This window comes from Candidozyma duobushaemuli (genome assembly GCF_002926085.2).
Source record: "Candidozyma duobushaemuli strain B09383 chromosome Unknown D_B09383, whole genome shotgun sequence".
Classification (NCBI taxonomy): domain Eukaryota; kingdom Fungi; phylum Ascomycota; class Pichiomycetes; order Serinales; family Metschnikowiaceae; genus Candidozyma; species Candidozyma duobushaemuli.
Window position 1 is genome coordinate 888,633 of NW_020289898.1, and position 13,324 is coordinate 901,956.

General features: G+C 41.0%; 6 protein-coding genes across 6 annotated transcripts; 2 read left to right on the forward strand and 4 right to left on the reverse strand. All coding sequences in view use genetic code 12, as the record gives it.

The window, feature by feature from the left end:
• Nucleotides 1-347: 347 nt before the first annotated feature.
• On the forward strand, nt 348-1,319 carry TAL1 (sedoheptulose-7-phosphate:D-glyceraldehyde-3-phosphate transaldolase; the record flags this gene model as incomplete). The annotated part of the gene is made up of 1 exon (XM_025482442.1): nt 348-1,319. The coding sequence occupies one exon, from the start codon at nt 348-350 to the stop codon at nt 1,317-1,319; it is 972 nt and encodes a 323-aa protein (XP_025337060.1).
• A 101-nt stretch (nt 1,320-1,420) lies between these two features.
• Nucleotides 1,421-1,873, forward strand: CXQ87_003985 (riboflavin kinase; the record flags this gene model as incomplete). Its single annotated transcript, XM_025482443.1, has 1 exon — nt 1,421-1,873. The coding sequence occupies one exon, from the start codon at nt 1,421-1,423 to the stop codon at nt 1,871-1,873; it is 453 nt and encodes a 150-aa protein (XP_025337061.1).
• Nucleotides 1,874-2,409: 536 nt separating this feature from the next.
• Nucleotides 2,410-3,477, reverse strand: PRP42 (mRNA splicing protein; the record flags this gene model as incomplete). The annotated part of the gene is made up of 1 exon (XM_025482444.1): nt 2,410-3,477. One exon carries the CDS (start codon nt 3,475-3,477, stop codon nt 2,410-2,412), a length of 1,068 nt encoding a protein of 355 aa, XP_025337062.1.
• A 222-nt stretch (nt 3,478-3,699) lies between these two features.
• RPL20B (60S ribosomal protein eL20) lies at nt 3,700-4,218 on the reverse strand (the record flags this gene model as incomplete). Its single annotated transcript, XM_025482445.1, has 1 exon — nt 3,700-4,218. The coding sequence occupies one exon, from the start codon at nt 4,216-4,218 to the stop codon at nt 3,700-3,702; it is 519 nt and encodes a 172-aa protein (XP_025337063.1).
• A 1,675-nt stretch (nt 4,219-5,893) lies between these two features.
• Nucleotides 5,894-9,911, reverse strand: CPA1 (carbamoyl-phosphate synthase (glutamine-hydrolyzing); the record flags this gene model as incomplete). Its single annotated transcript, XM_025482446.1, has 2 exons — nt 5,894-7,061; nt 7,849-9,911. 2 exons carry the CDS (start codon nt 9,909-9,911, stop codon nt 5,894-5,896), a joined length of 3,231 nt encoding a protein of 1,076 aa, XP_025337064.1.
• A 1,420-nt stretch (nt 9,912-11,331) lies between these two features.
• CXQ87_003989 (cleavage polyadenylation factor subunit) lies at nt 11,332-12,576 on the reverse strand (the record flags this gene model as incomplete). The annotated part of the gene is made up of 1 exon (XM_025482447.1): nt 11,332-12,576. The coding sequence occupies one exon, from the start codon at nt 12,574-12,576 to the stop codon at nt 11,332-11,334; it is 1,245 nt and encodes a 414-aa protein (XP_025337065.1).
• Between the last annotated feature and the right edge of the window lie 748 nt (nt 12,577-13,324).

The following is a 13,324-nucleotide window of genomic DNA, read 5'->3' on the forward strand; positions in this document are numbered from 1 at the left end:
GACCACAATCATCGCTCTGGCTGATGAGTAAAAGTCGGAATTAGCTTGATCAAATGATTGAAGATTAGGTGTACATGTTGGGGTGAGCCATTGTCAGACATCCTTAGGCAGCATAGCATAATTGAAAGTCCTGATACAAAAATGTATTTCTTTAACGGAGAAATAATTTGTACTTCTTTTGAAATGACTGTTTAAAGTATTGTGATCTAGAATGATTTTGATTAGTATTGCACACAATGGAAAATGACAGCAATGCGAACGGATTACCCGGTTTTTTGGGAACATGGTATATATACAAGAGCGCTCCCTGAGTCATTTCCTGAACCAATATTTTCTTCAAACAAAAAATGTCTAACTCATTGGAACAACTCAAAGCCACTGGTACTGTTATTGTGACTGATACTGGTGAATTCGAGTCAATTGCGAAGTACACTCCTCAAGATGCTACTACCAACCCTTCATTGATTTTGGCTGCTACCAAGAAGGAGGAGTATTCAAAGTTGGTGGACGTCGCAATTGAGTATGCTAAGGACAAAGGTGCCTCTCCTAAGGAAAAGGCTTCAATTGCGTTGGACAGATTATTGGTCGAGTTTGGTAAGGAGATCTTGAAAATCGTACCCGGCAGAGTTTCGACCGAAGTCGACGCCAGTTTGTCATTCGACAAGGAAGCCACTGTGAAGAAAGCCCTTGAGATCATTGAATTGTACAAATCCATTGGTATTTCGAAGGACAGAGTTCTTATCAAAATCGCTTCTACTTGGGAGGGTATCCAGGCTGCCAAAGAATTAGAAGAGAAGCACGAGGTTCACTGCAACCTTACTTTGTTATTCTCTTTCGTCCAGGCTGTTGCTTGTGCCGAGGCTAAAGTTACTTTGATTTCACCATTTGTCGGAAGAATCTTGGACTGGTATAAGGCCTCAACTGGTAAAGAGTACGACGGCGAAAGTGATCCTGGTGTGATCTCAGTGAGAAAGATTTACAACTACTACAAGAAGTTTGGCTACAGTACCATCGTTATGGGGGCGTCTTTCAGAAACACTGGCGAGATTAAGGCTTTGGCGGGCTGTGACTATCTCACAGTTGCTCCCAAATTGCTTGAGGAATTAATCAACCTGACCGATGCAGTACCTCAAGTTTTGGAGAGCGGCAAGGCTAAGGACTCTCAAGAGGAGAGGGTCTCTTATATCAACGATGAGGCCCAATTCAGGTTTTTGTTCAATGAAGATGCTATGGCTACCGAAAAGTTATCTCAAGGCATTAGGAGCTTTGCCAAGGATGCCCACACTTTGCTTGGCCAGTTGGAGGCTAAATTCGAGTAAATATTAGTAATAATTGCTTTATACACAAGCCTGTATATAAAAGTGTTGTAGCTTAAGTAAACCGGAAAATGTTAGTGAAGAATTAGTACTAGATTCTGTCTATGAGGCCTGAAGTTGCAGCGAATGTGGTTGAACCCTATCCCATTCATCTACACGATGAAGTGATAGCGGGCTTCTCAAGAGGATCATCGGAGCTCGGAATTCCAACAGCTAACATTCATGTCACTGACTCACTTCAAGCTCTAGAACCGGGTATTTATTTTGGCTTCTCAAAATTGCGTTGTCGGAATGAACTCCAGCCTGAAATCAAGTCAAGTGTCAAAGGACAGGAGATTAATTTTAACTATGGTCAGCATTTGAACAAGAAGGACCTTGAGGTTTTGCCAATGGTGATGTCTATAGGGTACAATCCTTTTTACAACAACAAGGAGAAAGCGGCGGAGGTTCACATTATACACGAGTTTCTGGACACATTTTACGGGGCACAAATTGAATTGGTTATACTTGGATATTTAAGACCTGAGCTCGACTACATAAGTAAGGGTATGTTTTAAGCTTTGGTAGGCCTCGTTTCCGTTCCACGTTTTATTTTGATACTAATAATTTAGAAGCATTGATTAAGGATATCCAGACGGACATTTCTATTGCAAAGACTACACTTCTGAGTTCTCCATATTGTGAACATACGAAGCTTCTTAAGAATTAAAGTGCATAAGTCGAGGGTCAGTAGGCCGTACAGACCAGAAGCTGTCGCATTAATTACCTAACTTCCAGGATAATGTCCCGCGAAAACCGATTAAGGATGTGGTTCCTTTCTGGAGTAATTTGAAACGGCTTGCGAGTTACTAACTGGTTTCTTAATGACTATTGTTAGACGTGTGGATGATACCCACTGCTTTGCAAGTGGATCATCGACGTAAATCAAGGTGGATTTTCGAACAAGTTTTGTCAGACGTTCTGTATTTAGAGAAATTTGTTCATCATCGCAATTCATTCATTATCATGTTCACGCGAAAGAGTAATAGTCGAAACCATTTGAAAATTCTGATAGATTGATTGATGTAAGTGATGAATGGTGCATAGGATTGGATTATTTACAAGAGTACAACTCTTCAAGAGCAAGTAAAAGTTCATGGAGAGTTTTAGAAGCTGAAGTATTACAGCTAATGGCTTGAGCTAGGTAGTCTCTGGCCTTTAAATAATTTTCGTCAAAAACTTCCAACTTTACTAACTGTAACAAAAATTGGGCGTGACATGATACTCTCGTTCGATGTAACGCACGCTTCAAGATTGACCGCGCTCGCTGCAACAACTTCAAGGAAACAGTGTACTCGACGTATTCGTCTACAATCTTGAGGGAGTACTCGGTGGAAATCAAAGCTCTTTCGAATAAGGGAATCACAAATACAGGACCAAATGTGTTTTTCAGACTCTCCAAATACCTGAGCCATAAAGCTAGGCCTTGATTATTTGAACTGCCAGTAAAGTTGACAAGGTCTCTCTCGAACGGAAATATCAAAGAATTTAGAAGTTTTTGGTTGGAGATGGTGTCATAGTGGTTATGGTTTAATAGTAGCTCCTTAGTTGAGCCCTTCGATGGAAAATGGGATCGTAAATTGGACTGAAAAATAGCATGGTTATAGTGAGGAGCCATGGCGCATTGAGCGTTTAAAGACTGGACTTTTGTGACAAACTCTCCCGCGTCAGAATAAGTTTGCTGAAGAAAAGTGATGTATAGTTGATGAAGCTCAGATGAATAATAGCTCATACCGACTTTATAGCGAGCCTCCTCAAACAACTCAAGGATATAGTTGTGGTTGTGCTGCGAATGAAGTAGTTGGGAGCGTAAATAACTTATCCACATCAATATGTCATAATCAAGGTAATTGAGACCACATAGAATGATTTTGTCATTGCTGAGTACCTCGTCATTTAATCGATTGTGTGATATATCCTGAATCCAGCAAGATAGATATGGGAATTTCTGAACAAGGAGATGAGCAACTTGTAACCAGATCTCCGAGTATTTCTCGCTTTGGAGACGTGGAATGGTTCGAAGAAGCGTCTCGAGCTCATACAAGGACGCTTGCCATGCAGAAGAAGATTGAGGATCCTTTATCAACTGCCCTGTCCTGAGATGACTTAGGTTTGAAGACATTGCTAGCGGTTTTTTAGGGTCAACCTCAACATTACCGAATGCAGAACCCTCGAATAGTCCCCAACACCTAGTGCGATCTTTTATGAACTTTTTATGGGAAGGGCCAGAAGAGACGAATTGCACGAGCAATCCTACGAGCATTTACAGAACAATACGTGAGGTAACTTAAAGGAAAGTCCTACCCTTTGAGCATGTTGTCAGTATACAATTAAACATTTCCATTTAATAAAAGGTAGTTGGTGCCTTGAACTCATACAACTTCTTGGACTTTTGGACTCTGTGAGGCAAAGGAAATTTCAAGTTCTTGGTCAAGTACTGCTTGACATATTGCCTCTTGACATCCTCAGTCTTCTTCAACTCAACCACCTTCAAAATGTGGATGTTTCTAAATCTGGCTCTGTGTCTAGCAGCCAAGTCTTGGTACATAGTCTCAACAGCACCAACCCTGGTAACGTCCCTGTATTCCTTGTACATGTTGTGGATGCCGGATCTCGATTCGTATCTGATCCAGATACCGTAGGTCTTGACCTTGGTAGGAGATGGGTCAGAAATCACATTGAGAGCAACAATTTCACCAGATGCTTTCTTGACTTTGTACAATCTTTGCAAAAAGTACCAGTAACGAGACTTGGCGACAACAGTGTTGGGGGCAAAGATCCTCATTCTGAACAACTTGGGCTCTGGAACGGCCTCAGTTGGGAGACGACGACCAATGATCTGATATTCATGCAATCTCGACATCTTTTTGGTTAGTACGTGAAAAATCAGGAAGGACTATAAGCAAGCTGTAAATTCGCTTGTGCTTGAAACGTACTTTTAAGTGAGTTCGGATGAGAAGATGGAAAACTAACTTTCTCTTTTGTCAGCTATGGTGTGCACTACGAAAATTTTTGCCCAAATATGCAGGTTACATGCTCAACGTATCAACTTCGAGAGATGCTTGATCATGTGACGCTACTATGTATAGGGCTCAAGCCCTAAATACTATCGCACGGAAAGAAATGGTATACTTACATGAACTGTTATGTGGCTTTTTGTACTTCTTCAATCTAAACGAATTTTTTTTTTCTTTTTTTTTTTTTCTTTTACAAACATTGCTTTGAAGATCATCTGCTTTTCAAAATGGATTCGGCCTTCTTAGCTGCTTTTTGCTCTCTACGTCTTTTAGCTGCAGGTCCAGCTTCAGTGTCTAAGAAAAAATCGAACCAGGTAAAGGAGCTGGCATAATTACCCACGAAGTAGTGATGATGTAAGTCATGATGAGCTGCACCTGCCCAAAAAGGGATGAATTTGTTGAGAGACCATGGGAAGTCGTATCCTGAATGGGAATCTACTGCCTGCAACAATCTCAAAACGATCCAACAAGTGATGGTGAAAAGATGTAAATCAGGAAGAAGAATTCGATCTTGCGATTTTGCGACGTACGCGTAAATAATTGGGAATCCAACTGTTCCGATACCCAAGGACATCACCTCTATCGGGTGCGCATATTCTGCAGTAAAACCGAAAGGTGCAGCATATTTATGGTGTTGTTTATGGATGTTTTTGTAGAACCAGCCATAGTGAAAAAGTCTATGGGCAACATAGTGCCAAAAATCTTCACAAATAAAAAACAATAAAATCTGGACTATCATAGTTTTCAACGCTGGAAATGGCACATCGACAGATATTTTAAGCGATGAGCATAACGGATGGAAAAGCCAAATCGGTAATGCTTCAACCAAGAAGTGAGATTTCAAGACAGCTTTAAAGCATTCCCATTGTTCTTTTGCAGAAGGAATTTTATCTGGCTGAATTTTCCACCTGTTGAAAAACGGAATCATGTCTATAATCATCCAAGGGACACAACGACCAAAGTATGCAAGCTCGTGAATAACAAAAAAAAGTAGTCCAGTTGCCAAAAGATCGTTATTCATATAAATATACCAACTAGCCCACAACTGTTCGATGGTGTTGAGAGTTTTAAAACCCTCATGGACTGGTATGACACTTTCGCGCAGAATTGTCTCGTAGATCAGGGAAAACGACGTGCTGTTTTCGAACTGCCTGGCCAAAATATTCATATCGGGTAAGCTGTGTATAGTAGTTTGCAGTGTGGGTAAGTAAACCCTTTAAATATAGTCCGAGCTGTCGTATACTCGTTCGGTCGTATGATGACATGACTTTGAAGCCATCCGAACATATGACCTGATAATATGCATCACCTGTATCTCGCAATATTTATACGAATGCAACGCGTTGTCAATATTGTTTTCTTTCACGATCTATACAATTGTGCTTGTGACACGAATTATAATCGTTCATGTTTTAAGTGCCGTCATTATTACACTCCATTCTTTGTACTTTCTATTTAAAAATTTTGCAACTTTGCTACGGCTAGAATTAACAGCAAGGTCTCAATTATTGTTCCATTCATTTAACAAACCCTTTGAGAAGGAAGGATATCCGCTATCAAGGAATCAGTAACGTAATTCAGACCTATAGTTTGAGATGATTTATGGTTTTCAATGTATGAGAAAAACTGGTCGAAGAGAAATGATGTGTCAAGTGGTCCTCCCTTCGCTTCAGGATGAAACTGAGTGGAAAAGATGGGCCTCACTTTGTGGCGCATACCTTCATTCGACAAGTCATTCAAATTGAGGAAATACGGCTCCCAATCACTAGACAAAGTTGAAGCATCGACAGCATAACCATGATTCTGAGATGTAATATGGCATTTTTTAGTCACTAGGTCCAACGCAGGAATATTATGGGCCCTATTTCCGTACTTCAATTTGACCGTCCGAGCGCCGCTTGCGAGCGCAAGTAGCTGATGTCCCAAACAAATTCCGAATATTGGTAATTCAGGATTACTCGAGATTGTCTGCTTCAAATTGTAAACAGTTTGGGAACAATGAGTTGGATCTCCGGGACCATTAGAGATGAACAACCCGTCAAACTTTCTTGAGATAGTGTGAATAGGATAATCGTATGGGAATACAGTCAAAGAAGCGCCTCTTTCGACAAGACAACGAAGAATGTTTTCTTTAGCTCCACAATCGATCACTGCTATGTGATATCCTTTGCTGAACTGTTCAGGGCAACGAACATGGAAAGGTGCCTTAGTTGTGACTTGGCGGACTAAATTAACAGATCCAGGATCTTCGAAAGCCTCATCCTCATCTGCATCATACTCCTCTCCAATACTAATTTTAGCCAAAGATGAGCCCTTGCTTCTCAAATAGCTGACGAGCTGGCGAGTATCAACTCCACTTATAGCAGCTACTCCGGATCTCTGACACCATTGTTGAAGTGACTCTACGGCCGTCCAGTGTGAATACTCAAGAGCCACATCTGCCACAACTATGCCAATACACTGCACCTGAGGAGATTCAAGATGTTTCAACAAGTTAAATTGGTCTTTGGCAACTGACGACGGGACACCGTAATTTCCCACCAACGGTTGAGTGAAGCACAAAATCTGACCCTTGTATGAAGGGTCTGTCATCGACTCAGGATACCCAACAAGGGAAGTAGTGAAAACCGCCTCTCCACTTACGTTCTTGTTAGCTCCAAAAGAAAATCCGTTGAAGACAGGACCATTTCTTATGGTGAGCGTTGCTCGATCTAACTGATTTTCAGAGGGGTTCGATGGCAGCAGAGTGGCAAGACATCTGAAACGAGATGAATTGAGCCTGAAAGGTTTAGGGCAATGCCAAATCAGACGCATCATTGTGTCTTTTGATTGATGAGGAATGTGGTGGGCAGAACGAGAAAAAAAAAATGATGAGTCAAGATAACCCACCGCGGCAACCTCACAATTGCCCAATTAGGATATTCATGTAGGACATCACGTGTTAGTTGACTAGCCTTTGCAACTTAGACTGACTTTGTGTGCAGTTGAATCTGCCTTAACCCACTAAGACAGGCACTTCAACCCTCATCTCGTTTGTGCCATTTTCCGCCCCTTTAAATTTGACAACAATTTGAAGGGCATATAACCTACCCACTAGACAATTTTGGAAGCTTGGCACAAGAGTGTAATTGTGCTTGTTAGATATCTTGAGAGGTAAGGTCAACTCAGTTCTCCATTCAAGCCTCTTATTATGCGTCTCGCGTGCTGTCCACTCATATCGCGATGAATCCAGATTGGATGAGAAATTAATTGGCTGGAAGAACTTTTGAATGGTATCTTTTTTGACTCCTAACTTACTCATTCCCTTTAAGTATGAAAAGGTTCGCTGCGATACGAGTGTTCCTTTATCCCGCAAATTTGTAATTTGTAAATTAATGCGATCCTTGAGTATCAGCAAAGTATCATGAGTGTCATTAGAGTTGCGATCTCGCCGAGAGCTAGCCGGGTTTGAGTAAAATAAGTCGTGCTCCAATGACAACGGAAGTGGATACTCGGTTCGATATGTCCATGCGACGATGTTAAAGTCAACATGACTGATTTCTGGTGGCTTTTCGAAAGACTCGTTGCCTAAAAATGTGATTTTGGTTTGAACACTGTTCATCAAGAAAGCATCGTCCCGATTGTATAGTTCTTCCATATTGCTGCTGACAGGTGCAAGAGCGTTCTTAGCATCATCTTGCATAGGAAGCGATTGCAATTGGGAACAGGGGTTGCCTTGGTTATATTTCTGAAGTAGGCGCGGAGACACGTAGGGAATTAGTTTATCCGGTATCGGTACGGCCATTCTCAGTTCTCCGACCGCTGAAGAAACTGGAAGGAGTCGCTTTCGTTTCTTCGCAAATATAGTGGTGGCATGTGACTCAACCTCTCTCTCTTGTACCGACGTAAATTTGGAGAATTGATCTTTTGAAGTCTCTATGTTTCGCGATGGGGACTTTTCCCATGTCTTTTTTAGATCCTTTGACGAGTCATCCAATGCAGTAGTCTCAGAGTTAATTTCATCTTCAATCAAATTGTTCATTTGATGAATCATATTCCAAGTAGAAGATGAGGTCAATTGATTAAAAAACATTCCATCTATTCCAATTTTCTCGAAAGTTTCCTCCTTGAAATCTCTGTACGCCCTGCTATATGCTTCCACTTGAGCTTTGACATCTGGAACGAAACGTAAAAAAAACTGGGATTTCTTGGACACGACATAGCGTGATTCAACATTCGATAGTGTTTCCAGCTTTCCCGAATGTTCCTTGTCAATGAACTTGGCCTCAATTGCATAGCTTACACTTAAGTTATCAAATGAGAAGTCCCGAAGTTTTATAGGGGACCCTCTCACACTGGATGTTCCATAGCCAAGTGCTTTATTGACCTCCAAAGACTGCCCGTTGGAAAATCTTTCATCGGTCCCAAATGAGGGTGGAGGCATGGTATGTCGCATGACATCGTGAGGGCACGCATTGTCAAGAAGCATCTCAGGAAACTTAAAGGTTATGAACTTCTTATACTTTTCCCCTGCCTTAAGAACCCTATCATCAGGGAGTCCAAGAATGCAACCATCATAGTGATCTCGACTGTCTGCGTCATATTGGATTCCAGCAGAGCTTGGTATAACGCCGTAATTGTAACTTGCGTTCAAGTCGTACATTTTGAGAAATTTTTTTAACATGAACTTTGAAGAAATCTTGCTCGTATCATCTTGTCTTGAATCCTGAGGGAGGGCCTTGACAGTTCCTTCAAGACTAACGACAAATAGACCAAAATCGATGTCCTCGTGTGAAGTGTTGTTGATGATGACGTAACCATTGACTATGTCACCACAAGAGTACTCTTTAAGTTTATTCTCCAATTCATTTGGCTCGTTGGGCCTCGGAACATTTTTTGTAACAAAAATGTGGATCGTGAGAGGGGAGTATCGCGCTATCGGGAGTTTGTCGATATTGTCAAGAACAGAAGTCCCATAACTCTCATGCGATAACTCCCCTCGATTGTGGGATTCGTCTAGCTGTGATATCTGAGGGTGATTATACATATCGTCACTGTTGTGTTCTACCCCATCATTATCCTCGTTGGCTGTAAATCGATAGCCAGCTTCCATCTGATGATCGTCGAGATCTATAACTCTCAGGGAAACTCGAGGCATTTGATCAGATCTCATAATGCCATCTGTACTTACTGAACTCCTTTGATTGTCGCCATAAAGGGGTGGGTTACCTAAGTCGTTCTCATCAAATTCAAAGTCATTTCTCTTGAGTATCGATTGATACAACTGAAAGGACGGAAGTAAATCGAAGTACTCTGTTTCTGTCCCGGACGCCGATGTCTCCAATGGTGTTGCCGACAGTAATCTATTGATTTGAGCTTGGAGATTTTTGCTTGGTCTGTAAGGTATGTTTCGACGTGAATCAACTTCATCGAATGAGCACAATCTTGTAGATGTACTATGATCATGTTTGCTATCGATCAGAGGGCTGAGATGCTGCCGGAGCTCCTCATATGATGGCGGGTTCGAAGACGGCTCGGGACTTCTCTCTTTCTTCCTCATGGCATTATAAGTGCGGAAACTCTGGGGGGTATCAAATCGCGAGAGCAGTGATGCGAAGTTTGAATTATCCCAGCAAAACTAAATTCCAAACTTCAAGATCGATGATACTTTACCTGATGATTGACTTGCTTGAGTTCTTCAGAATTTAGAACTTGTTCTTACAATCTGAAGTTCTTGACATACATCTGGACATACTTGTTTCGCTACAATTGTTAGTTACTTCGACGAATTTATTAGAGCTTTCATTCTGAATATTAGTAATGTTTACTCGTGTGGCCGCGTCAGACTGACATGCAAATCGTAAAAAGTTTTAAAATCAGTAAATCATTGGTTATGATTCATCAATCGGCGGTATAATAGCAAAAACATACCTGCTGTTAGTAAAGATTATAGTTCATGGGATAGTAATCTGAGGATGTTTCAGGAACCACGGCCGGTCAAGGCCGATTGATCATCAATGCGAATGATTACAAGTCACACGCGCAGTAGACCGTCGTGAAAAGTGGTAAATCATCATTATCTTCTGGTCAAGCAGACATACCTTTCAGTGTATCATTCTTTGACAACCTAGCTTCCGTATTCTATGTTGAACACTATCAGACTTAGGTAAAAGTTCATCAGTCGTCAGACATATGCTTGTCTTTGATAATTTCATCTTGTAGCTTCATCACAGAACACGAAAGCTAAGTGCCAAAAAATTCAATGCACATAGCAGAATTCGATCAACTAAATTGTTAGAATTATCAAAATATGAAGCATCAGGAATGCATGAATGGTATAATTTTGGTTGTCAACATCGAGAAACTCGAATCTGACTCGTCATCTTGAAGTTCATCACGTCTACTGTTGGAAATACATACTAGTATAACACCATCCTTTAGTTAGTATCATTGCCATAAAGAGACAACATCAGTTCTACGGGTTTCTGACGCCCGATCTTAGCCTGTCACTCATGATTATTCAGTGCCCAGTGCATTGATTCCTCCTTTCAATGTACGGAGCGACATACCTTAGGGTTAGTAAAATACTTCACAATAAACTGCCTTGCCTTCAGACTCTTGCAAAACGTTTCAAACTCATATAGTTTCGGTTGGTAATTCCAGCTTAGTTTTGTTGTCTCATCATGAAGCGAGGTACCCATCTTGATTAACTTGAGGATTAAATACATACGCTTCAAAGCCTTGGGGTTAGTTCAAATTGAGGGGATGCGAAAACTCAGAGTATCAATGTGATCATTCCAAATTGGTCACAAACTCTAGTTTGTTTGTTAAGTGAAATCATCTTAGTCTTCTGACCTCACATACAATCACAAAATAAAGGTGGTACGCGCGAAAAAATTTCTTACAATAAATTTTTGTTTAAATGCGATGTGTGCTCTGTATATTATGTGCGGGTAATACCTTTGAAATTCGAGTGCAGCCTAGTTCTTCGCAATTTTAGGGCCCAATGGTTTCTTGATTCCCCCCAAATTTTCGTCATCTTGAAGTTCTAAAAACTTTCGTTTGACTCCAGTGTTTTCTTCCAACCCAGCATTTTCAATAAAAGATTTTAAATCTGTTTCCAATTGATGATTCCTTTTCAATTGATCAAGGTATGTTTCGGCTGAGCCGCAATTTGGACAGTGAAAGTCGGAATCTATCAACGCTTCCTCGAGCTCCAACTGATTATAGTTGAAATTTTTTAGTCTTTTCAAAGTTTGGCTGGTTTGGCAACAAGGCGTCATAAATATAGGTGGGACAAGCACGCTGGGTTCCTGCCTCAACGGATTCAAAAATTCTCCTCTTCCTTTAGACACTATCACATCGACCAACTCTTTTTCGAACTTTTGTAGTGCCTGATTATTAGCACTCTGTTGTTTTTCCTGGTACAGGGACCACGTTTTTGAATCAGCGAAGGTCATTACATAATCGCCATCCTCAGTGACTTGATATGTATTGCCTTCCTCGTCGACCAAATCACCATTTTCATTAGTATGCATTTTGTTTTCACTACTTTCCGGATTTGCTAGCCTATATTCAACAGCTTCTTTTGAAATTGTCTTCATATAGCTTTTTGGAATACCTGTAGTGCGTTTGATTTTTTTACCTTCGAATGTAGGATCCGTATTGGTGGGACAATTCTTTATCCAATGATCCTTACCTCCGCATCGGTAACAGACGTAACCTGGTGGAGGAAGATCCTCGAGTCCAGGTTTGCCGTGAACGACCTTATGTGTAGATAACTCTTCCTGGGTTTTGGCCCAAGCATCATCTTGACGCTCCAACATCAATCTGATTTTCTCCTCCTCTGACAAGCTTTCGTCGATAACTATGTTTGATTTTGGCCGTGATGCTGCAAATGTGACAGGTGCAGCTTTCAGCTTCACAATGCGTGGTTTACCGGTAACATATCTAGCAGCGCTCTGAAACCGCCCACTTTGGGTATATAAGGGCGACCGCTTAGCCAAAACAAAAGTCGAGCGAGGTATGACATCCTGATCATTCTCGTATTCCAACTCGGGCTGTTCCAGATGATAGAGCCTTAGTGAAAAATCTTGACCTTGACCGAGTTGATTTTGAATGATTATTTCATGCTTCAAATCAAAGACGTTTATACTTGTTCCATCAAAATGAATGGTGGACTGGGTCTTCTGATGAAAAAATTTATAGAAAACTGATGAAGACATGCTATTGTAAGCTCCTGACCTGTTAGCACGTTTTGTATGTTTTCTCTATATGCCGGACGGTTTTATCCATTTGTCGAAGCAAGTCCTAATTAGAGGTCCAACTCGAAGAACTACTGTGACACCGTACCAATAAAGCATGATGTTATATTTTGAATTACATTAAGTATCCAATGAAGGTCGTTTCGTAGAGCTTCTTGCTTAGAGCTTTTATCATAGAGGATACTTTTGGTGCCATCGGACATCATTTTTAATCCATATAAATAATTACAAAAACGAAAAGTTTTCTGAGTCTCCTTCTTTGCTAAGAGATGCTTCACCAGTCATCTGAGACGTCCGATTAAAACCAGTGGTTGATGCCGTCGTTGTGTTACAGCCTGTACAAACAAAGTAGCGACAGAATGAGCGTAGAGAAAAACATCTTGATCAATCATCTACCATGGGATACACCCATATTGATGGGCTAACGTCCATTTATCCTACAAAAAAGGTGAGACTCCCACTTCAATACGATGTGTCTGAATCGGTAAAAACTCATTCCTGTGAGGACACGTTCTTAATTGGCAGCACTGTTGAGCATACGTTTAAAATCGAGAGTTTTATCACCTCCGTTCATTTTAGACTTCATTCGGATCGAAAGAGGCTAATTTTCTTTCCTCTCGTCAATCAAACCACCAATTTTCAGTTCCATGTCCAGCAAATCGAGGTTGAACTACCACAGAGGGTTTTTAGTGACAGGACTCTACATGTG